At 46.3% G+C, this 24,341-nt stretch overlaps 1 protein-coding gene across 1 annotated transcript; it reads right to left on the reverse strand.

Annotated features, from left to right (window-relative positions):
* Positions 1 to 16,715: 16,715 nt before the first annotated feature.
* LOC121062532 (olfactory receptor 14C36-like) lies at positions 16,716 to 24,036 on the reverse strand. Its single transcript, XM_040542580.1, has 3 exons — positions 23,964 to 24,036; positions 17,849 to 17,915; positions 16,716 to 17,703 (listed from the first exon to the last, which is right to left on the reverse strand). Exons 1-3 carry the CDS (start codon positions 24,034 to 24,036, stop codon positions 16,716 to 16,718), a joined length of 1,128 nt encoding a protein of 375 aa, XP_040398514.1.
* Between the last annotated feature and the right edge of the window lie 305 nt (positions 24,037 to 24,341).

Here is a 24,341-nt window from a genome sequence, read left to right on the forward strand (position 1 = left end):
TGTACACATTAGTAGTAGTACTATTATCATTATTATTATTATTTTCTTTTTTTTTTTTTTTCCTTTTCTTTTCTGTCCTAATTAACTGTCTTTATCTCAACCCACAGGCTTCATTTCTTCTGATTCTCTCTCCCATCCCAGAGAGGGAGGGGGGAGGGTGAGCAAACGGCTGTGTGGTGCTTAGCTGCCAGATGGGTTAAACCACATCACCACCAATGCACACAACATGGGCAACAAACAGGAGGAGACAGAAGCCATTGTGCGGCAGGCAAACCATGACTATCATTGAAATGTGGTGTGACCACTCCCATGACTGGAGTGCTGCAATGGATGGCTACAAGCTCTTCAGAAGGGACAGACAACTAAGGAGGGAGGTGGCATAGCTCTTAGAGAGTGTTTCAGTGCTGTGGAACTTGGGGTTGGGAATGATAAGGTAGAGTCCTGTGGATAAGGATCAGGGGGTTGGCTAACAAGGTGGCCATCCTGGTGGGGGTATGTTACAGACCGCCAAACCAGGATGAAGAGACAGATGAGGTGTGCTGTAAGCAGCTGGAGGAAGTCACTCAGTCACCAGTGCTTATTCTCACTGGGGACTTTAACTTCCCAAACATATCCTGGAAATACAATACAGCCCTGAGGAAGCAGTCTAGAAGGTTCTTGGAGTGCATGGAAGATAGCTTCCTGACTCAGCTGGTTAGTGAGCCTACCGGGGGGGTGCCCTGCTAGACCTGCTGTTCACAAACAGAGAAGGACTGGTGGGAGGTATGGTGGTAGGGAGCTGTCTTGGGCAGAGTGACCACGAAATGGTAGTGTTCTCTATTCTTGATGAAGTCAGGAAGGGGGGAAGTAAAACTTCTACCTAGGACTTCCGGAGGGCAGACTTTGAACTGTTCAGGACCCTGGTAGGAAGGGTCCCTTGGAAGTCAGTCCTGATGGGCAGAGGGGTCCAAAAAAGCTGGATGCTCCTCAAGAAGGAAGTCTTAAAGTCACGGGAGCAGGCTGTCCTCTTGTGCCGTAAGATGAGACAGCAAGGAAGAAGACCAGAATGGATGAACAGGGAACTTTTGCCAAGTGTCCGGGAGAAAAAGAGAGTTTATGTGGAAGAAGGGGCAGGCAACGCAGGGAGAGTACAAAGAAGTTACAAGCATATGCAGAGAAAAAATCAGGAAAGACAAAGCCCAGCAAAGGCTCAACCTGGCCTCTATGGTTAAGGATAACAAAAAATGTTTTTATAAATCTACTAACAGCAAGAGGAGCGCCAAGGAGAATCTCCATTCTTTACTGGAAGCAACAGGGAACATGACCACTGAGGATAAGGAAAAGGCTGAGGTTCTTTATGCTTTCTATACATGTGTCTTTACTAGCCAGACCACTTATCCTTGGGGTACTCAGCCTCCTGACCTGGATGTCTGGGATGGAAAGCAGAAGAACCCCCCCATGAGTTCAGGTGGAAAAAGTTAGAGACCTGCTGCTCCACCTGGACTGTCGCAAGTCCATGGGGCCAAATGGGATCCACCCAAGGGTGCTGAGGGAGTTGGAGGGTGTGATTGCTGGGCTGCTTTCCATCATCTATCAGCAATCATGGTCATCCGGAGAGGTCCTGGATGACTGGAGACTTGCTAATGTGGTGCCCATCTACAAGTGTCGTAAGGAAGACCTGAGGAACTACAGGCCTGTCAGCCTGACCTTGGTGCCAGGAAAGGTGATGGAACAGGTCATCTTGAATGCAATCACACGGCATATGCGTGATAACCAGGGATCAGGCCCAGTCAGCATGGGTTCATGAAAGGCAAGTCCTGTCTGACCAACATTATTTCCTTCTATGAACGGGTGACCTGCCTGGTGGATGAGGGAAAGCCTGTTGATGTAGTCTACCTAGGCCTCAACGAGGCCTTTGACACAGTCCTGGAGAAGCTGTCAGCCCATGGCTTGGACAGGTACACACTTTGCTGGGTTAAAAACTGGCTGGGTGGTCAGGCCCAGAGACTGGTAGTGAGCGGAGTGAAATCCAGCTGGCGGCCAGTCACCAGTGGTGTTCCACAGGGGTTGGTACTGGGGCCATCCCCTTTAATATCTTCATTGATGATTTGGATGAGGGAATTGAGTGCACCCTCAGTAAGTTTGCAGACAAAACCAAGACGGGGGGAAGTGTCGATCTGCTGGAGGGTAGGAAGGCCCTGCAGAGGGACCTGGACAGGATGGGTCGATGGGCAGAGGCCAATGGGATGAGGTTCAACATGGCTAAGTGCCGGGTCCTGCACTTTGGCTACAACAACCCCATGCAATGCTTCAGGCTTGGGGTGGAGTGGCTGGAAAGCTGTGCAGAGGAAAAGGATTTGGGGGTGTTGATTGATGCTCACCTGAACATGAGCTGGCAGTGTGCCCAGGTGGTCAAGAAGGCCAATGGCATCCTGGCTTGTATAAGGACTGGTGTAACCAGCAGGACCAGGGAGGTGATTGTCCCCCTGTACTCAGCTCTGGTATGACTGCACCTGGAGTACTGTGTTTAGTTTTGGGCCCCTTACTACAATAAGGACATCGAGGCCCTGGAGCATGTCCAGAAAAGGGATATGAAGCTGATGAAGGGTCTGGAACATAAGTCCTATGGGGAGCAGCTGAGGGAACTGGGTTTGTTTAGTCTGGAGCAGAGGAGGCTAAGGGGAGACCTTATTGCTCTCTACAACTACCTGAAAGGAAGTTGTGGGGAGCTGGGGGTTGGCCTCTTCTCACAGGTAACTAGTGATAGGACTAGAGGGAATGGCCTCAAGTTGCACCAGGGGAGGTTTCAGTTGGAAATTAGGAGACATTTCTTCTCAGGCAGAGTAGTCAGGCACTGGAATGGGTTGCCCAGGGTGGTAGTTGTGGAGTCACTGTCTCCGGAGATGTTTAAGGAAAGGTTGGACCTGATGCTTAGGGACATGGTTTAGTGGGTGACATTGGTAGTAGGGTGATGGTTGGACCAGACGATTTCGAAGGTCTTTTCTAACCTTAATGATTCTATGATTCTATGAGGGGCTACTGCATGAGCTATTTCTTGTTTGATTTGTTCAAAGGCCTGTTGTTGTTCGAGACCCCACTCGAAATACTTCCTTTTTCAAGTCACTTGATACAGAGGACTCACAAGCTGGCTATAGTCCTAAACATGCATTCTGCAGAATCCCACAAGGCCTAGAAAAGCTTGCTAGATAGCCTTTTTGCTAGTTGGCAGACACATAGCACTTATTTTGTTGATCACATCCATTGGAATATGGCAACGTCCATCCTGCCATTTTACCCCCAAGAACTGGATTTCATGTGCAGGTCCCTTGACCTTACTCTGTTTAATGGCAAAACCAGCTTTTGGGAGAATTTTGATTATTTTCTTCCCTTTCTCAAAAACTTCTTCTGCTGTGTTGCCCCATGTGATGATGCCATTGATGTACTTCAGGTGTTCAGAAGCTCCCCCTTGTTCCAGTGTGGTCTGGATCAGTCCATAGCAAATTGTAGGGCTGTGTTTCCACCCCGGTGCAGTTGATTCCAAGTGTACTGGATGTTCCTCCAAGTGAAAGCAAACTGCAGACTACATGCTGCTGCCAAAGGAATGGAGAAAAATGCATTAGTAATATCAGCTGTGGTGTATCATTTGGCTGCCTTTGACTCCAGTTTGTATTGAAGTTCTAGCATGTCTGACACCGCAGCACTCAATGGTGGTGTGACTTCATTCAGGCCACTATAGTCCACTGTTGGCCTCCACTCTCCATTAGACTTTCGCACTGGCCATATAGGGCTATTAAAGGGTGAACAAGTCTTGCTGATCACTCCTTGGCTCTCCAACTGATGAACCAACTCATGGATGGGAATCATAGAGTCTTGTTTGGTATGATATCGCTGCCGGTGCACCATAGTGGCAGCAATTGGTACCTGATGTTCTTTGACCCTCAGCAATCCTACAACATAAGGGTCTTCTGAGAGATCAGTCAAGGTAGACATCTGCTTAGTCTTCTCTGTGCTCAAAGCAGCTATGCCAAAAGCCCACCAGTACCCTTTTGGGTCCTTGAAATATCCTCTCCTGAGACTCTCTTTGAAATATCCTCCCTCATCCTATGCCAAGGATGCACAGAGCGTCCAGGCCAATCACAATAGGGTGCTTTTGCCACTCATTCCAAGTCAGGCTCACTTCAGCCTCCAATACAGTTAGTTGTTGAGATCTCCCTGTCACTCCAGAGATACAGATGAGTTCTGCCCCTTGGTAGCCTGATGGCATTAGAGTACACTGTGAGCCAGTGTCCACTAGAGCTTTGTATTCCTGTGGTTCTGATGTGCCAAGTGTTATAAATTACTCTCAGTCAGAAAAATTTGAATTAAGTCAATCAATTTATTGAGTAAGCGATCAGCAAGCAAAACAGCGCTGGGCGGCCAGGGGAACTCGTGCTCCTCGAAGCGGCACGCAACTTCCCCTCCCTTGCAGTCCCCTTTTATCATCAAGCTCTTCCGGGTTCTGTGGCAGCTGCGTCAGTTGTTGCTAGGGGGTCGTCTTGTCCCTGTCGTCTCTGTCCCTCTGGTGGTTGTGATAGATGGCAAGAGTGTTTGTTCATTAATTTGTTATATCGAAGGAATGAAGGGAATTTTTCAAATAGTGGCTTTCTCACTTTCTCACAGTGGTTTTTTCCTCGCTTTTCTCACTTTCTCACAGTGGTTTTTTCCTCGCAGCTGTTTCTTAGAGAAGTTTCCCAAGGGACAGGATATCTCAGGTCCTTGGTGAAGTTTCCCAAGGGACGGGATATCTTAGGTCCCTGGTGAAGAGACCGTTGTGTAAATAGGTTACTAAATTGGTAATGTACTCCCCTGTCTCAAGGACTAATACGCCGTATAAGGAAAGGGGGGAGAATGACTGTCTTCACCCGTATGACCACCAGAGGGACGAAGGTGAATGGGACAGGATGACCCGCTAGCAACAACTGACGTAGCGGAACTCGGAAGGACCGAAACAAGACGACCCCCTAGCAACAACTGACGCAGCGGAACCCGGAAGAACTGAATGATAAAAAGGGACTGCGGGGGGGGGGGAGTTGCACGCCGCTTGGAGGAGCACGAGTTCCCCCGGCCGCCCAGCGCTGTTTTGCTTGCTGATCGCTTACTCAATAAATTGATTGACTTAATTCAAATTCTTCCGACTGAGAGTAATTTATAACAGTGGTCACACGGATGAAGACAGCCATCCTTCTCTCTCTTCCTTATTCGGTTATATTAGTCCTTGAGACAGGGGAGTACGTTACCGATTTAGCAACCCACTATTTACACAATGTTCTCTCCACCATGGACCTGAGATATCCTGTCTCTGGGAGATGTCTCAGCATTCCAGCCACTGTTTGAATAACTCCCTTTGTTCCCTTAATGTAGCAAAATAATGAACAAACATTCTTGTCGTCTACCACACCAAGCCATTGGATCCACACAGTCCAATAAATCTGATTGTCCGTCTCCTCTACCTGGTCAGAGTCAGGGCCCCTATAGTCCTGGTTGGAGTATCTATCTATTAATTCTTGAAAATGCGAAGCAGAGGTCCCTCTATCAGGGTCAAGAGTAACATCAGCCTTTCTACTCACGCTGGGGAATTGCCCAACAGAAACCAGAGCAGCATTTTTCCTAGGAGACCCCCTTTTTGCTGTTGTATTTCCTTGCAGTTCACATACTTGAGCTGCTAGGGTCGAGGTAGGTTCACCATCCCACTTCCTCATATCTTCTCCATGGTCACACAGATAAAACCTCAAAGTGCCATGCGATGTGCATTCTGGATACTCCTCTCAAGCAAGAAAATGCTGATTCTTAATGGCTGAAATATTACTCCATCTGGGTGAGGAGGGAGATGTATGTTCTTCAAGGTGGTGGACCCTTTGGGACAGTTTCTCTATAGCCTAGATGAAGGCCTGTAGTGAGGCAGAGAGATTTTCTTCATAGTGCTGAAGCTGGCTTGACACAGCATTCACCATCCCATCTGTCCAATTCATTGCTGCTGGAGTGTTGGCATGTGATAATGGTGCGCCCCGCACAAACTTAGACCACATGGATGTCATGCACTGGACTTCATCAGGTCTTTAGGTGTCTGGTCATTGTCCAAATCACTATAAACCATCTCCAGCACGGCTAATTCCCTCAGATGCTGGAGACCTTTCTCCATGGTGGTCTACTTGCCTATTTGATATACAGTATCATCCTTGTAGGGATACCTTTCTTTCATACCTGACAGGAGTCACCTCTGGAGTCTGAGAACTTGTGCCTCTCTCCCAATTTCTGTCAATGCCCCTTTCTCTAGAGAGGGATCCCAGCTGCTTAGCTTCCTTGCCTTCTAGTTCTTGGCTATTGGCCCCAGTGTCCCAGCATTGAAACAGCCAGGTGAGGATGCGCTCACCTGGGTGTCGACTGAAATTCTTTCTTTTATCTCGCAACTCACTAAGGGAAAGGGATCGGGTGGTTTCAGATTTATTTATGATTTCTGTCTCTTCTTCCTGTTGTTGTTGTGATGACTGCTTTAGAGCTGGCTGCCTTTTCCCCTTCTTCCTCCTTCTTAGGAGTAGCTTCTTCCCTTACTAAACGCGCTGACTTCCATTTCCATTGTTTTGTCTTGACTATGGGGGCGACTGATACCATAGTTGGTTGGTCCTTTGGGTTAGCCACAGTGTGTTATCTGGTCATCAGATTCACAGAATTCCTCCTTTCCATGAGGGTGCTGAGTAGTGTTAATTACTTTTTGATAGGCAGGCCAGAACCCAGCACAGTGCTGCAAGCTGTAGTTCTCCAGCATTGCCAGGGTCAGGGCATATGTCTTTCAAACATTCTATCAGTTTTTTAGGATTTTGCACTTGTTCAGGGGTGAAGTTCAAAACTATCAGAGGAGACAACCATGACAGGTACCTGCCCATATCCTTCCACACACCTTGCCACCTGCCACCACACTGTCTTGGGGCAAATTCCTGTGTGACATTCTTAACTAATTGATTAACCTTAATGAGAAGAAGAAACACATTATGCAGACTTAGCAATAGGAGTATGTTGGTTACACATGGATATTCAAAGTGCTCAAAAACTGTTGCAAGTAGCCCTCCGGGAAAGAAGGAGAAGGAGGTACCATTCCTGATATTATTCATAAACTGACTTCCAGAAGAGGAACAGCTTGGGTCATAGCAACCCCATGCAGTGATATAGGCTTGGGGAAGAGTGGCTGGAAAGCTGCCCAGCAGAAAAGCACGTGGGGGTGCTAGCCGACAGCCAGCTGAACATGAGCCAGTGGTGGTGTACCCAGGTGTATCAGAACTAGGGTGGCCAGCAGAACCAGGGAAGTGACTGTTCTCTTGTACACAGCACAGAATCACAGAATGTTTTGTGTTGGAAAGGACCTTAAAAATCATGTAGTTCCAGCCCAGCCCCCTACCCTACCCTCATCATGAGCTGGGACATCTTCCAATTGATCATCTGTGCTTATGAGGTCACTGTCAGCTGAAGATCTGATAGGCCAGGAGCAGGCCCATGGCAGGTGAATGTTCCTGTGATGCCAGTGGTGCCTGAGTAGCTGACAGGCCAAGAGCAAGGATGGCCTGTGCCAGATGCTGTGAAGACCCCAGTGTCTGAGAAGCTAGTGGGCCAGGAATAAGCACATGGCTTGAGTGGGTCTTTTGGAGCTTATGATGTCACATCAGCGATGGTACCCCATGCTTGATTACTCCTGCAATCCTACAGAAACCTCAGGCATCCCTCTACCATTGTGTCACACTCATTCATAGGTGAGCAGGTAGCAAATAGGTGTCTATGTGGTGATCAGGTCAGTGGTGCCTGTGGAACTAACAGATCAGCAGCAGGCCCACAGCTCTCGTAGGAGCTTGTGAGGTCACTGGTGCCTGAGAAGATGACAGGCAGGAAGGAGACCCATGCCTGGGGAATGTACTTGTGATGCCACTCTTGGCTGAGTAGCTGATAGGCCAGGAGCAGGTGTGTGGCTCTGTAAATTCTTGGGAGGCCACTGGAGCCTGAGTCCTTCCCTGGCAAGCATGTGGCAGCTGCATGGATATCAGAGAGTCACAGAATCATGGAATGGTTTGGGTTGTAAGGAACCCTAATGATTATGTAGTCCACACCCCCCTGCTACGGGCAGGGACACCTTCCACTAGATTGTATGAGGTCACTGTCAGCTGAGAAGTTGATAGGCCAGGAGCAGGCCCAGGGCTTGTGTTTGTGATTATCAGGTCACTCATGCCTGAAGGGCCATGGATTATGTAGGTGCTTGTGAGGACACTGTAGTGTGAGTAGCTGATAGGTCAGGAGCAGGCCCATGGCCTGTGAATATCCTTGTGGTGCCAGTGGTGCCTGAGTAGCTGACAGGCCAAGAGCAAACATGGCCTGTGCTAGATGCTGTGAGAACCCTGTTGCCTGAGAAGCCAGTAGGCCAGGGGAAGGCCCATGGATTGTTCAGGTACCTGTGAGATCACTGGTGAGTAGCTGATAGGTCAGGGGAAGGCACATAGCATGTGCAGGTGTTTGTGAGGCCACTGGTGGCTGAGTAGATGACAGTCCAAGAGCAGGCAAGCATGTTGTGAGTTCACTGGTGCCAGAGGAGCTGGTAGGTAAGGATCAGGCCAATAGCTTGTGTAAGTGTTTGTGAGGTCATTGCTGTCAGAATACCCGGCAGGTCAGGAGCAGGCCCATGAGAGCTATAGATGCTATATAGATGCTGCAACTGGAGCTGGGTAGTGGTTAGAATCATAAAATATCCCGAGCTGGAACGGGCGCACAAGAATCAGGATGTCCAACTCCCCAACTCCTGGCTCCAGACAGAACTGCCTGAAAACAAACAAACAACAACAAAAAAACCACCTATGGACAACAAACTGTCTGAGAGTATTGTCTAAATGCTCCTTGAACACTGTCAGGCTTCATGACATGACCTCTTCCCTGGGTCGCCTCAACCAGTGGCCGACTATCCTCTTAGTAAAGAACCTCCTCCTATTGGCCAATCTGAAATTCCCCTGATGCAGCTTCATGCCCTTCCCTCAGATCCTATGTCCTATCACTGGTCACCAGAGAGAAGAGATCAGCATCTTTTCCTCCGCTCCCCCTCACAAGGAAGATGTTGGCATGCCACAGTGTCATGTTGAGACAGGGAACAAGGGAAAGCATGCCGATTTTGCAGGTTTTAACTAACATAGGGATTATGTTGTATATCAACCACAAGGACAGGACTGAATCAGAGAGTACGAGGACGGGACGACCCTAAAAGGTAAGGGAAGAAAAGACTTCATACACACAGATAATAGAGCCAGCAAGAACTGGCTTGGACTGCTAAAGTCTGTAAAAGAAAGGAAGGGTCATAAGTTTAGCAGTAAAGAAGACTTCTGGTCTTCATCAAAAGACCACCAGAGTACGCCAAATGACCACCTGAGGACTCTAGCGTGTGTGCGAATAGGGGCAGGAACCTATGTTAATGATTCTTCAGATACCTAATGAAAATGCAAGAGACTTACAGGGGAAGTGAGATGAATATGTATATATCCCATTAATATAAGCACCCTGCCAGTAACCCTTGGTGTGTGTGTTAGGCGGAGCGATCCCCCCCACACCAGGCGCCATAATAAGGAATACCTGCTTAATAACTTTGGTTATTGAGTTTTCACTATGTCAGTTTGGCAACCCAGATGGGACACTGTCTGGCTGCGGGAGCTGCTGAGATGCAGGACTCTCTAGGTGCGTCCGGGGATATTCTTGGAGGGACTCTGCCTCGGCTGGCTCACTGCAGGGACAGACAAGGACCACCTTTTGCAAAGGTATTCTTTTTGGAATTTGATTTTGTTGGTATACTGTTGTTTTGGAAGTTACCCATAAAGCATAGAAGACGTTCTATATTGGGTGCCATACTACTAGTCACTTGGAGTCCCTGTGATTTAGTTAGTATGTTGTTTAGTAGACGTTCTATGTTGAGTGCCGTACTACTAGTCACTTGAAGTACATGCTTTAGTATTTAGTATATACATGTTTAGTACTAAAGAAGTAGTACTTGTTTTAGTACTAAAGTAGTAGTAGTAGTAAACAAGTAGTACTTGTTTTAGTTTTAGTAGTAAACTTGTTTTAGTAGTAAACAAGTACTTTGTTTTAGTTTTGGTTTTGTTCTGGCACTTTGATTCTCAATATATTTTTGACGAATAACGGAACACGTTTAACAGATTACAATTTATGCTGGGAAATTTGTTGTAATAAGAGTATTACTATTTACAGTAGTGATTGTTGTTTTGTGTTGCTTGAGTGAAAAGTGGAAGGGGCCTCTTTATGGGGTTGTGTGATTGTGCTGTGTGAGTGAGATGCAGCATTGCTGCAAAGCAAGTGCGGAGTCCTGATCTGCGGTTCCAAAATTCCATGAGGAATATGGCTGGACACAGGCGAAGCTAACGAGATTAAGAAAAGACATTGATCTAATGTTGGGGGAGATGACGGAAACAGAAAAGCAGCTAATTCTTAAAACAGCCTGAGCTCATGTGCAAGCTCAGATTGCCAATGGGACCGCTCAGGGAACTGTACATGATTGCATTCCCCTGACCGACCCCCACTGAGACTCTAATTGCCACGGAAATTATGAATGGTTATGTAAATACTGAAATCTGATTAAAATGGGAATTGAGAATGCTGTTTCAAAAGCTATAAGTTATTCAACCCTGTATAGTATCCAACAGGGTCCAAAATAAACCCCTATAGGGATTTTGGACCAACTTTGAAATGCAATGAGAAAATATACCAATCTGGGCCCGGCTTTGTAAGACGGACAGAGGCAATTGGCTGGCCTTGTTCTAGGGCAATCGGCCCTGGATATCAGAAATAAATTACAAAAAATTGGAGGGATCAAACTTGAGAGAAAGATTATTGAATGCAGTGTGGAAAGTATTTAGGAATAGGGAAGACAAGAAGGAAAAGAAATTATCTAAGGTGATAGCCATGGCAACAGTGGCTGCACTAGAACAGAAAGAGAGAAGTGGGGGGCGGTGAGGGGGGGTGGGGGGCGGAGCAAGGGGGAGCTGAAAAAGGTAAAGAAAGGACTTTAGGAGGGTTTAGAGGAAAATTAGGACAAAACCAGTGTGCATACTGCAAAAAGGAAGGACATTGGAAAAAGACTGCCCTAGGTTACAGGATAAGCTTGCAACAGTCACCCTCAAGAACAGGGATGACGGGGACATGGGGCATCTACCCTAGTGGATCCACTGGTTGAAATAAAGCTAGGGAATGAAGAGAGAGGCGTGAATTTTTTATTGGATACAGGGGCTTCTTTCTCCGTTTTAAACCAAAAATTGATTCTGGAAAGCACTGAGTCTGTAAATGCAATAGGAGCAACTGGCCATCAGGAAAAGGTGTTTGTTTTGCAACCCTTGAAATTTAAATTGGGAAAAATGATTGGAATACATTGATTTTTATACTCACCCAATTCACCAAGGCCCTTGTTAGGAAGAGACTTGCTGGAAAAATTGGATGCGAAAATTTCTTTAGAACAAGGGAAAATGGATATAAAGGTCATGAATGATGAACATATTAAACTCTTAAGTCTATCCCTGGTGAGTCCAGAGAAAGCTCCAGACAGGACTCTCTAAATGGATGTAATTACGAACCAAGTGTATCGGGGAGTTTGGGCTACAGGAATACCTGTGAGAGCAAAGGAATTCAGCAACTGTAAAAATTGATTTAAAGGAAAATGTTCCCAAGGTATGCCAAAAGCAATACCTGCTAAAGGTGGAAGACAGAAGGGGAATGGAAGGAATAACCAATAACTTTCTTAAATATGGACTATTAGTAGAATGTGAGTCAGAATATAATACTCCTATCCTCCCAGTTAGAAAGGTAGATGAAACCTATCATATAGTTCAGGACTTAATGGCCATCAATAGGATCACAAAAGATTTATACCCTGTAGTAGCCAGCCCCTATAACCTTTTGACAAAATTAGAAAACAAACAAGTTTGGTTCAAGGTATTAGATTTAAAGGATGCCTTTTTCTGCTTGTCCGTGGCAACTGAAAGCCAGAAACTCTTTGCCTTTGAATGGGAAAATCCCAAAAGAGGACAAAAAACTCAGCTTACTTGGACTGTGTTACCACAGGGGTTCAAGAACAGTCCAACCATATTTGGGAACTAGCTAGCCCATGACTTTGAAGCTTGGAAAACCCCTTCAGGAAAAGGTACACTGTTGCAATACATAGACAACCTGTTGATAGCTACTGAAGAAGAAAAGGAATGTGTAGAATGGACAATTAGTTTACTAAATTTTCTTGGATTAATTGGATATCAAGTTTCTCAACAGAAAGCCCAGCTGATACCGCAATGAGTCACCTATCTAGGCTATGAATTATCTGGTGGACAGTGAGAACTTGGACCTGAGCAGAAGGAGGCAATTTGCTGAACTTCATTACCCACAACAGTAAAAGAACTCGGGGGAATGACAGGTTGGTGTCGACTTTAGATTTATAACTATGGTAGCTAAGCCATAAGTAAGCCATTATATGAGCAGATAAAAGAAAGTTCTGTCCAGCTAGTTTGGGTCCCTGAAACCTGTAAGGCCTCTGAGGACCTAAGAAAGGAACTGATTTGTGCACCAGCACTGAGGATGCTGGATGTGTCTAAACCCTTTCGGTTGTTCTCACATGAAAACCAAGGAATGGCACTGGGGGTGCTCACCCAATGTTTATGTCCCTACAAAATAACAGTAGTGTATTTCTCCAAACAGCTGAACGAGGTAAGCAAAGGGTGGCCAGGATGTTTGCAGGCAGTGGCCACAGTTATCTTAAATATCCAAGAAGCCCAAAAGTTCACTTTGGGCTAGAAGATGACTGTTCTAGTATCACACACTGTGTCAGCGGTACTAGAATGAAAGGGAAACCATTGGCTTTTCCCTTTGAGATTTATGAAATACCAGTCCATCCTAACAGAGTAAAGATTGTAGTCACTAATATTGTGAATCCAGCCTCTTTCCTCAGTAACAAAGTCTCCAAATCACCCATTCATGATTGCATTGAGACCATGGAAATGGTATACTCCAGCTGACCAGACTTAAAGGATACACCCCTAGAAGATGTGGAGGATTCCTATATAGATGGCAGCAGCTTCGTTCACCAGGGAGTTCACCTCGCAGGGTATGTGGTAACAACACATAAAAAGGTAATTGAGGCGAAGCTTCTTTCCCCTGGAACATCAGCCCAAAAGGCGTAAATCACTGCCTTAATAAGAGCTCTTGAACTGGCAAAAGGGAAAAGAATTAACATTTGGACAGACTCGAAATATGACTTTGATGTGGTGCATGCACATGTGGAAATTTGGAAAGAGTGAGGACACTAATCATCCCAAGGGAAATCAATTAAACATGCAGAAGAAATACTAAAGTTACTCCAAGTGGTATACCTGCCTAGTAAATTTGTCATTATGTTCTGTAAAGGACATCAAACAGGGGATACTGACATTGAAAGAGGAAATAGATTGGCTGACGCAGAGGCCAAAGGGGCAGCAGATCTGAGAGACAAATTTTGGCACTAGTACCAGGAACAAAACCAGACATTAACAAAAACATTAGAGAATGAAATAGAATATTATAAGATCAATAAGCAATTAATTGAAGATGTAAATGGAAAAATATTACCTACAGGTTTAGCACAAATGAAGGCTGGGAGAACTGTGATATCCTCCAACCTATTATATTAGATTATAATTGAAGAACATAACAAAACACACTGGGGAGCTGAAGCATTATATCAGTTTCTAATTAGAAAATGGGTAAGACATAACTTGTATACCATTGTCTGACAGGTATCAAAACGATGTGTCATATGCCTTAAAAATAACCCACAGATAGGAATCAACCCCCAAGTGGGAACAATAGGGAAGATAAATGTTCTTGGGGAACAGTGGCAAATTTATTTTTCTGAACTCCCAAGAAAAGGGGGGTTTAGATACCTATTGGTACTAACAGACACGTTTTCCAGATGTCCAGAAGCATTCCCATGTAGAACTAACAAAGCTTGAGAAGTGTCCAAAGTATTGCTGAATAAAATTATACCAAAATTTGGTGTACCCTCAGTAATGTCATCTGATAGAGGACCACACTTGACTGCAGAACTAACCCAACAAGTTGACAAAGTGCTGGGGATTGACTGGCAACTACACACATAGGCCACAGGTGAGTGGCCAAGTGGAAAAAATGAACCATTTGATAAAATAACAGATTTCTAAAATCTGTCAAGAAACCAATATGTATTGGTATCAGGAACTACCCTTGGCACTTCTTAGAACTAGAACTAGGCCTAGGACCAAGGAAAAAATAAGCCCCTTTGAAATATTGTATGGTAGGCTTTACCAAATGCCATACAAAGGAGAAGATCTAACACAAGTAGGAAACCAATATTTATGACAGCATATTATAGTTTTGAGCAAGCAACTGGAATAAATTAATAAGAACATTTTAGGCACTAGAGCAAGGGGATTAGATCACCCCATTCACCCTTTCAAACCTGGAGACTAGATTTATGTAAAGAATTTTTCAGGTGAGCCACTTAAAGAAAAGTGGGATTCCAGATACTCCTCACCACCTTCACTGCAATCAAGATTGGAAAGCGACCTGCCTGGATTTATTACAGGTGGGTGAAAAGGGCTCCTGATGGACAGTGGACCTCAGAAGTGACTGGACCTCTGAAATTACAATTACACAGATGCTGAAATGTTTCAAGTAATAACTATTAGTGTTTTTATAAATATTGCAGCTGCATGGAATCTTAATACACATTATACGTTAATAAGGAATATCTCCCTGATTTTAAACAAGACCAATTGTTGGATATGTACTCAAATACCTGAACGTAGGGGAAAGGCAATTTCTTTGATTGGCATACCAATAGCTAAAGAGGAATTTACACCAGAGTTGTGGATGAGCCCGGCTAGGAGTGTAGCCACAGATAGGAATCAAAAATTGGAACTTACTAGTCCTGAAATTGGCACTCCCTATTGTACGTATGTTCAAAGATGTAATCCCCCAAAGGGTACAGGAAAGGTAGACTGTGATAGGAATACATATGTAGGGAGCCACACTACTTGTAATCAGACTTCAGGTATCGGAACCTCTTTAAACCCTAACGTTACTACCGCCTGGCCAGTACCAGAAGGGCGTGGGTAGTACTGGTTGAGTAATGACACAACCTATAAAATGTTACCTGAAAATTGGAGAGGGACCTGCACCTTAGGCGCAGTAGTCCCCAATATGTCAATACACACCTCCCTGCACTCTCAGGGAGGATGGCTTAGATTGCCCCTCATACAGATTCAAAGGACGAACCCTTTAGTAGAGAGACAATATGCTTGTCATAGCTTTGTCAGGTGGTTTCTTCCTTGGTTAGGGGTGAGCAAATTAGAAAAAGCAATAGTAAATATTTTGGCTGTAATAGAAAGTATTGAAAACAAAACCTTAGATGCCATCCGGGCAATCCAAACAGAAGTGTCCAGTTTCTCAGAAGTAGTATTGCAAAACAGAATGGCACTAGACCTTTTATTACTCTCCCAAAGAGGAGTATGCACAGTAATAAATACTAGCTGCTGTATGTATGTGTATCAAAGCGGAAGAGCTGCCACAGATTTACAGGAGATTTGGGAACAAGCCAAGATATTGCATAAAGTCACTAAAGATGACACGTCACGGGGTTTCCAAGAATTGTCAAACAAACTGACCTCTTGGTTACCCGACTTTTTTGGCTTAAGAAATTGTTTGTAGGAATATTGATCTTGCTTTTACTAGTATTCTTAACTAGTGTTTTAGCAGTGTGCCTTTGGGTGCTGTAAGAAACAACTAGATGATTATGAAACCTGGACGTGTAACCAAATCAAGCACCAAGTAGAAATGTGTAAGTATTTTACGAAAACTTTGAATCAAATAGGAATACTATAAGCAAAAGAATTTGAAGCAGACTCAGCCAGGTCCAGATCACTGGGCTGGACCAGGCAGAGGTACTTCAGAAAGGGGGAAATGAATCACTCCCCAGCTTCCCTTCCCTCTGCATGCTGGGTCTCCACTCTGTTCCCTGAGACTGCAGAGTCACAGGTTCCTCTCTGAGACTGCAGAGTCACAGGTTCCCTGTGAACACCTGGCTTTAGTTCTTTCCCTGTGGCTGAGCCCACAGTGGGAGATCTCTCACTTTCAAAGGGGCTGCAGTCAATGCCCATGCCAGACACCGCTGTCCCTGGAGGTACCCTGGGCTCTGCAGGCAGCTCCAGATTCCCCTCCTGAAGGACATCATCTACGGGTCATATGTGGGAACAGCCCTGGCTATGTAATGCAGTGACAATTCTCTGCTTCCACTGTCAGCAGACACCCATGGGTAAGTCTTAAATCTAGCCCTTGGTCTCTGACAGGTCACAATGCAACAATGAGCCATTCCCTTCTGAACCCAAGGAGAAACAGACCCTTTTGGGGAGCAATTCTTTGGGCCTATTCTTGGCACAGGTTTGGGAAGGAAATCTCAGGCTTTGATGATGATCCCATTTTATCACAGAGATCTGCACTATACAGCGTCCATATGAGACAGAGCAGTTTCATTCATTCATACCAGTGGAAGGAATATAAATTTTTATGTAGGAATGCAAGAAACAAAAGCAGTCAAAATGAAACTAAGAATTAAAAAAATCAATAAAAACAATGATAAGAAACAATCAAAAGCCCAGAACGGGATGCACTGGCATTCATTTGCAGAGAGTGAAGGGTAACTTATGAGCAGTGAAAACCATCCCTAAAATCAATTTCCTAACAACATCCTTGAGCTCCTTGTTCTTCATACTGTAGATGAGAGGGTTCACTGCTGGAGGCACCACCGAGTACAGAACTGCCAGCAAAAGATCAGTGGATGGAGAAGAGATAGAGGAGGGCTTCAGGTAAGTAAACATGACAGTACTAAGAAACAGGGAAACAACGGCCAAGTGAGGGAGGCATGTGGAAAAAGTTTTGTGCCGGCCCTGCTTTGAGGGGATCCTCAGCACGGCCCTGAAGATCTGCATATAGGACAGCACAATGAAAACAAAACACCCAATACCTGAACAAAAGCAAAAGATGATGAACCCAAGTTCCCTGAGGTAGGCATCTGAGCAGGAGAGCTTGAGGATCTGGGGAAGTTCACAGAAAAACTGGTCCAAGGCATTGCCTTGGCAGAGGGGGAGGGAAAAAGTATTGGCAGTGTGCAGCACAGCACTGAGAACACCAGCGCCCCATGCAGCTGCTGCCATGTTGACACAAGTTCTGCTGGCCATTATTGTCCCGTAGTGCAGGGGTTTGCAGATGGCAACATAGCGGTCATAGGCCATGAAGGTGAGAAGATAAAACTCTGCTGTTACAAAGGCAACAAACATAAAGACCTGGGTAGCACAACCTGCATAGGAAATGGCCATGGTGTCGCAGAAGGAGTTGGCCATGGCTTTGGGGACAGTGGTGGAGATGGAGCCCAGGTCGAGGAGGGCGAGGTTGAGGAGGAAGAAGTACATGGGGGTGTGGAGGCGGTGGTCGCAGGCTACAGCTGTGAGGATGAGGCCGTTGCCCAGGAGGGCAGCCAGGTAAATGCCCAGGAAGAGCCCGAAGTGCAGGAGCTGCAGCTCGCGTGTGTCTGCGAATGGCAGGAGGAGGAACTCAGTGATGGAGCTGCTGTTGGACATTTGCTGCCTCAGGGCATGCAGATCTGCTCTAGAAGAAGAAAAAATGACAAGTTAGGCAGACTTCTCTGAGCAAAACCTACTCCTCCCGCACAGAAATTACTATTCCCTGTGCTGAATGAAGAATGAGTCAGCTCATTCAACAACCCTCACAAATGAATGACAGTGTCCCTGACCGTGTAAAATGGCATTTGGGCACATAGTTCACCATCAGTCCAGTTCCGAACAGAGGCTTACACTCACCTGCACCCCAGACAAAAAGAGTAGGAGAACCACAGACAGGTGGAGAAATAAGAAAGAATTCTCCAACCAGCTGACAGAGGGAAAGGCAGATGAGCATGCAGGGAAGCCTTTACCTTACCAAGCTTGCATGCCACCTACAGAAGTGACATTGCAGGGTGCTCTTAGTCTCATCGTTGTGTATCAGAGTGCAGTACACAGGCTCTTCTCCTCTTCTGGAGGTCCAGCTGAGGAGGAGGTGGCTCATGCCCTAAAGCCCCTGAGGGCAGAGGTTGCACAATAGCTGCACTGCCCTGCAGGCAGAGACTTACCCTGTTCAGGGCTGGGAAGATTCCTCCTGCAGTGAGCTCTCAGCAGTCCCCCTCCACACTGCCTTTAACATCTCCCTCCCTTCTCTCAGCCGCCCTTGTCCCCTGCAGGCAGTGCCCCCAGCCCTGCTGCGCTGTGCAGAGGAGCTGCTCCTGGGCAGAGCTGTCTCTCTGCAGCGCTGCCCGCTTGCCAGGAGCTCCCCTTGGGCCCAGGAGCCCGGCCCAGCTCAGCAGCAGGGAGAGCTCTTGACAAGTCCCTGGGCCTCCAGGGGAATCAACTTTGAAACAGACTGAAGCAGTCACTGATTTTTCTTTTCTCAGTTAGGAAGACACTCTTACTGCCAGCGGTGTCTTTTTCCCTCTTTCAAAAGAAGAGTTTGGCATGGGAATCATCTATTCTTGTCCCATTATGTGACCGGACACCCACAAAGTGACAGGCAGGGTGCAACCCCTCTTTTCCAAGCACTTGTTGATATGCACGGGAAGAAAATGTTTTCACAGGAAATGAAACCCTCTGCCAACACCAGTGGCACAACCAGTTGGTGGCCTGCAGGATCTGTCCTCCCCTTCTCACTCATTCCCCTTCCCCAGCAGGACCTAGGAAGACACCACCTGTTCCCCCACACTCTTGGTTATGGTGCCAGAGGCAGGTGGTCATGCTGGTTGATTTCCATGTTGCCTGGCAATATCCATGGCCCTTTTGAAGCAGGACATCCAGAGAGGGGCAGGCAGGGATCACATCTGTGTGGGTTGAGGGAAGTGATTCTGCTGAGTCAATTGAGGCATCTCTTTCTGAGCTTGCAGGGCTGGGCTGATAGGGGGCCAATCTCCTTCCATGCCTGACACAAACCCATGGGAGTCGGCAGTCCTCTTGCCTTGGTGGAGATGATGCCACCCAGGCCATCTCAGACAGATTTGGTGCCTTTTTCCCAGTGACTGAATCCCACCAGTGCAGTGACCTAAGGTCTAGCCTTTCGCTAGCCAGTGGATGAACAAATATCAAGTGCATCACACAAGGGTCTCCACTCACGTACCTTCTTTCTCCAGCCCTGCTGGTTCTTCTTTCCCCCATTATTTGACCATTCATATAATCATGTATCTAGCCAATGATGTTCACAGCCTGCCAGTATCACAAGTAGCCTACAAGCAAGGACATTTTCAACACTACCTCTTCCCTTCTCAGATTGGCTTCACCACCATGGGCTCTGAGCATGAGCTGCAGAGACACCAAAGACAGCAAAGCCCCCTCCTTCTCAGACTGCACAACCCAGTCCTGTTTCTCTGGCCTTGGGGAGAGCAGGACTTGCTCTCTTCATGGGCACCTCTTTACATTGCCATCTGCCATCCACTCCAGCATGTCTCTGCTCTGAAGCAAAGTCTTTGTACACCTCACCACTTGGTCACTTACTTACAGGTTTTCCTCCTGCAAGTCTGCTCTCAGCCTGGTGCCACAGCTGAGGTGCTGCAACCCCAACATGCACTGATCTCCTCAGTCTGGTGCAGACAGCAGATGGAACCCCATGTGCCATCACTTCATGTAACTGAAGGGAACAGCACAGTTGAGGCATGTTGGGACAGCTCATGTGGCTGGGGTACAGTGATGGGTGGATACCAGATCATCAACAGACACAGAGCAGAAAGGTCAGGAAGGGAATGTCATTATTGAAGGGGCCAGGGACCTAAACCTAGTGAGCTGTGTGGAGAGGCTGAGGGAACTGGCTTCTTTAGTCTGGTGCAGGGAAGGCACTGGGCAGGACAAAAGTAGGCTGCCCCCACCTGGAGAGGTGGTGGGACCCAAATCTTCTTCACGGGCAAATGGTCTGGCAGAGGCAACAACTGCAAATGTCTCCTGGGAACTTCAGTCTGGTGTCCTGGCTTTGGCTGGGACAGAGTTATTTTTTTTATTATTTTTTTTTAAATTTTTTTTGGTAGGAGCTCAAGTAATTCCATGTCTTGGATTTTTGATGAAAATAGTGGTGATAATGCACAAGTGCTTTGGTTGATGATGAGCAGTGCTTATACAGAGTCAAGGACTTTTCTGCTTCTCTGGTTGCCCTGACAGTGAGGAGGTTGGGGATACACAAGATTTTGGGAGTGAGCAGGACAAGGACAGCTGACTCATGGACAGTCTGGAGATGAGACAGACATCAAAGCCACCATTACACAAGTGGAGACAAGGCATTTGACCACTTCCATGAACACAGCAGTCAGGATGCCATACCACCTGAGATTGCAAGGAGGACCTAAACTTTATGTTCAGAGGAGTGTGATTCTTCTGTAGGTGTCCTTGCCTTGTCTCCTGGTCCATGTAGATCTTTGGGCTGTGAAGAGAATCTAAACACCCTTTGGGGCTTGGTTAGTTTCATGTTACATTTTGAAATGTAAGGCAGATGAAGTGAGCTCCGAGCTTCCAGGCTCTCTGATGCAGTTAGGTGTTCAAGTATTGGGAATGTGGACATTGGTGTTGTGTCCCTGTACACCACATAAAAGCGTTTGTGGTTTTGTGCAAATCTGGGATCCGTCCGGGGCCTTTGGCTAAAAAATAAACAACCTTCCTGTTACACCTGCATCTCTTCCCCCCAGAATGGAAGAAAATATATGGATCAGGAGGAATTTAGGAGCAACACTTTCTAAAAGTGTAACTTTTAGAAGTCAACAAAAAGTTAGCAGTAAGAGAAAAAGAACAGAGTCTAAATACAGCCAGTTGCTAAATAAGGAGAACCTATAGGTAGTTTATCAGTTAGGAATCACTGTTGGGAAGGAAATTAAAGAGCTTTACTTCATCATCGTCAAGAAGAAGGAGTAATTCCTTTATAACATAGTGTAATTCCTGTTATTATCAATTGTGCCACTAATTCCAAAAACATCCTGGAGAGCTTCCTTATTTTGCCTTGGCTCCAAAGCTCAACAAGCTCAAATCTTGAAAGGATGACCACCAAGCTCTGCAAGCCAAATCTCTCCAAGCTTCTCTCATCCATGTTCTTTTAGCCCAGGATAGCTTTTACTATCATTTCAACACGCTGCCCAATCTTGTGTACTTCAGCTGTAAAAAGTCAGGCTAGTCACTTGAAAAGCCTTCCCTACCGAAGTCTTCTCTATATGCTGATTCCACTTGTATCACCTCATGTTATGTACAGCTCCATCCTCCTGCAGACATCCATTTTTATGGGCAGTTTTCCTGTTTTTTTTTTTTTTTTTTTTTTTATTTTTTCCTTTCCTGCCTATTCACCTTCACAACCTTTTGGTATGGTACTTATGACAAATATTGTCTGAAGCAACACTGTTATCTCCCATGGTTTCAGCCACTTCCAAATGCAGTTTTAGATATTTCCTTCTTAGAGAAGACATTGTACAAAACTGCTCCATATGTGGAATCACACTTTGATTCTGAATATTTTTTGAGGTTAAGAAGGAAATCATAAACACTCTGAGTTAGTTTTCCAAATTCCATTACAAAATGTCAAAGCAGATTAAGTACATAAATGCTGAGACCCAAGGAATAAAGAGAGGGTGAACAACAGGTGAAGCTGTATTGTCTGGATTCACAGCCTCCCTGTTAGTAAAAGAAACTCCTTCAGCCTATGGGATGTATTTGTTAAATGACCACATGGGAAGCTGTGGTTTTTGGACCTCCTGGCTTGAGCTTGCTGCATTCACATTCCCAGCAAGGCGAAAAGTTCCAGTTCAAGCATCAAACTGTTGCCCATGCTGCCTGGAGAGCCAGGACAGTTGAGTCACACCATAGCCAGTGTCTGAGGGAAGCTGGAGGTAGAGTGAATTGAAATGGTTTGGACTTGAGTGGAGGCTCCAACCCTGAGCTGGCAGGACAGCACTGGCTGCAGTGTGACACAAGTTCCCTGACACGCCTGTGAGTCCAGAACTGGTTGGCAGAGTTTCTCACACAGCTCACTGAGGAGGGAAGGGTGCTGGGGAGAGGGTAGCACGCTTCAGCTTCCCAAATCCCAGGACAGTGCCCAAAGCTTCCTTCTCTTGCCCTCAGGCATCCCATTTCTTTAAATGTAAACCTGGTGAGGCTTCTGTCAAGAATCCTTCAATCCTCCTCCAGGTGTCCTTCTGATTTCCCTAGGAGTTTCAGTACCTACAGAATAAAAGCATGAATCTGCCTACATTTAAACATCTGCAATGAAGCAGACTATCCCTGTGGTATCCACTCTGAGCAATGTCAATTAAAGGAGTGGTTGCAATGTGAGACATGAAGCCCCATCTCCAAGTACATATCTACCAGGTTCAGATGAAGGGTGCTCTTGCAGAGGTCGCCCTTCATCTCTTCAGGTGGCACCGGACTCTGCTGATTTCCCTCTGCAGCGACTGGCAGGGGATGGATCCCCTTCTCAGGAGAGACTCCTTGCTCTAAAGCCACAGGCCTGGGGTAAGGTCATCAGGTTCTTACTGGCACTTGTCTCAGCATCTGTTGTGATTTATTGTCTGCTTTCCTGTCACTACCTTCTCTGTGATCAGATAAACCCACCAAAATGTCACAAAAACTTGTCAGAAAGGCCATGGTGTAGAAAAGAAATCTCACCAGGAGCTCTGGCAGGAACCAGGAAGATTGTAATGAGCACCAGGAAGAGATGGGAAGCTAAAAGCCTCTTGTGCAGAGTGGCCCTGAGACTGTGATTGCAGTGTGTAGGGCTGGGAGAGAGGGTCAGGGGACAGCAGTGAGAAACGAGGTGATGAGTGACGGTCTGGGAAGTCCTTACAAGCATGTGTGAGCTCTAGCATGGAAAGCAGTTGGCGTCTGTGGGTGGAGGGTAATGTTTGTCCTGGGAATGTAGCAGGAAGGAAGGCCCCTGCAGCGCAAGTCAGGAATGACAGAGATGTTTCCATCTTGTGTGTGTGCCTCAGCCTAGGAGATGAGGAATGCCCACTGCTGTGGCTGGCTGTGCTCAGCCATTCCCCATGAGCCGACCTTGCTCTCTTCCCCTCCATTAGCACCCCACACTTGGATGGACCCCAGGAAATGTCCATGAGCCTGGAGGATGCATGAACTTCCTGCAGTCCTGGCCTGTTACTGCAGGGGAAGAGGGCAGGGTTTGTGAGCCTCAGGAGACTGCAGGGAGAGCAAAGTGATTGTGTAGCAGTGAGTGTGTTAAAAGCAGGAAGAAGAGCTGAGATACCAGGGAGAGCAGGGGTTCATGTTGAAGTGAAATAGGTGGAGGTGTGATGTTGAGGCAGCAGCAGAAGGAGGATGTGCATTTCAGTGCTGAGATGTGCAGTGACCCCAAGGACAGGCACCTTGTCTGGTTATTCTCATTCTTCAGTCATGGTTCTCAGTGTGGTCCACCAACGGCCTCAGAAACTTGGAGGTTTGCTCCTGCCTTGTACTTCTTCAGAGGCTTGTTTGGTTTTTCCGTAGCTGCAGTTCAGGAACTTGGCACCAGAGGGCTTCTTCAACGTGCAAAACTCCCTAAAACGTGCCAAGTCTCCATGCATGATTCCCCTTGTCTTCAATTCTCATGTGGTTAGAGAGATTTCAGGCACGTAGTCAAAGGGAGAAGATTTCAATAAGAATGAACAATAAGAAGGGATTTCTTGTTTTCCCAATTTTATTTTGTTTTCCGCTCACAGAATTAAGTGGTATGAACAATCTTCAATTCACGTTGACATGGGCATCTCTGAGTGGAGTCTGAATACATACGGATGTCCGGACCCCTGAAGTCAAACACTCTGTGGGCAGTCTTCATCCCTGTCCCCCATCTCTCCCATTTCTCTCCTCACCTACCTACACTTTCAGCCTCCAGGTAGAACTCTGAGTTTTCTCCACTGAATTCTGTAGCTGGACGGTTCAGCCCCATTTGCCCCAGTTCACACCTACTTTACATGGAGAACAAGAAGGCTGTTTCTTAACTGCCAGCTCACTCTGGTGTCCTTGTTGGGGCTGGATAGTGCAAATTTTCTTCCTAGAAGCTGGTATGGTGCTGTGTTTTGGAGTTAGGATTAGAATAATGTTGATAACACACTGATGTTTTAGTTGTTGCGGATCGGTGCTTCCACTGAGTCAAGGACATTTCAGCTTCTTCTGCTGCTCTTTCCAGTGAGGAGGCTGTGGCTGGAGGCTTGGCAGGTGGAGGGGAGGACGTTCTGCTAAGGTGTGATCTTT

This window comes from Cygnus olor, chromosome 31 (genome assembly GCF_009769625.2).
Source record: "Cygnus olor isolate bCygOlo1 chromosome 31, bCygOlo1.pri.v2, whole genome shotgun sequence".
Lineage (NCBI taxonomy): Eukaryota > Metazoa > Chordata > Aves > Anseriformes > Anatidae > Cygnus > Cygnus olor.

Coding starts and splice junctions, on each gene's coding strand:
- LOC121062532 (XM_040542580.1), bottom strand. CDS start 24,036: ATGGGGCTGAACCGTCCAGCTACAGAATTCAGTGGAGAAAACTCAGAG. Junction 17,916..23,963: donor CCTGGAGGCTGAAAGTGTAG/GTAGGTGAGGAG, acceptor TCTGGGGTGCAG/GTGAGTGTAAGCCTCTGTTC. Junction 17,704..17,848: donor CCCAAATGCCATTTTACACG/GTCAGGGACACT, acceptor TTCTTCTTCTAG/AGCAGATCTGCATGCCCTGA.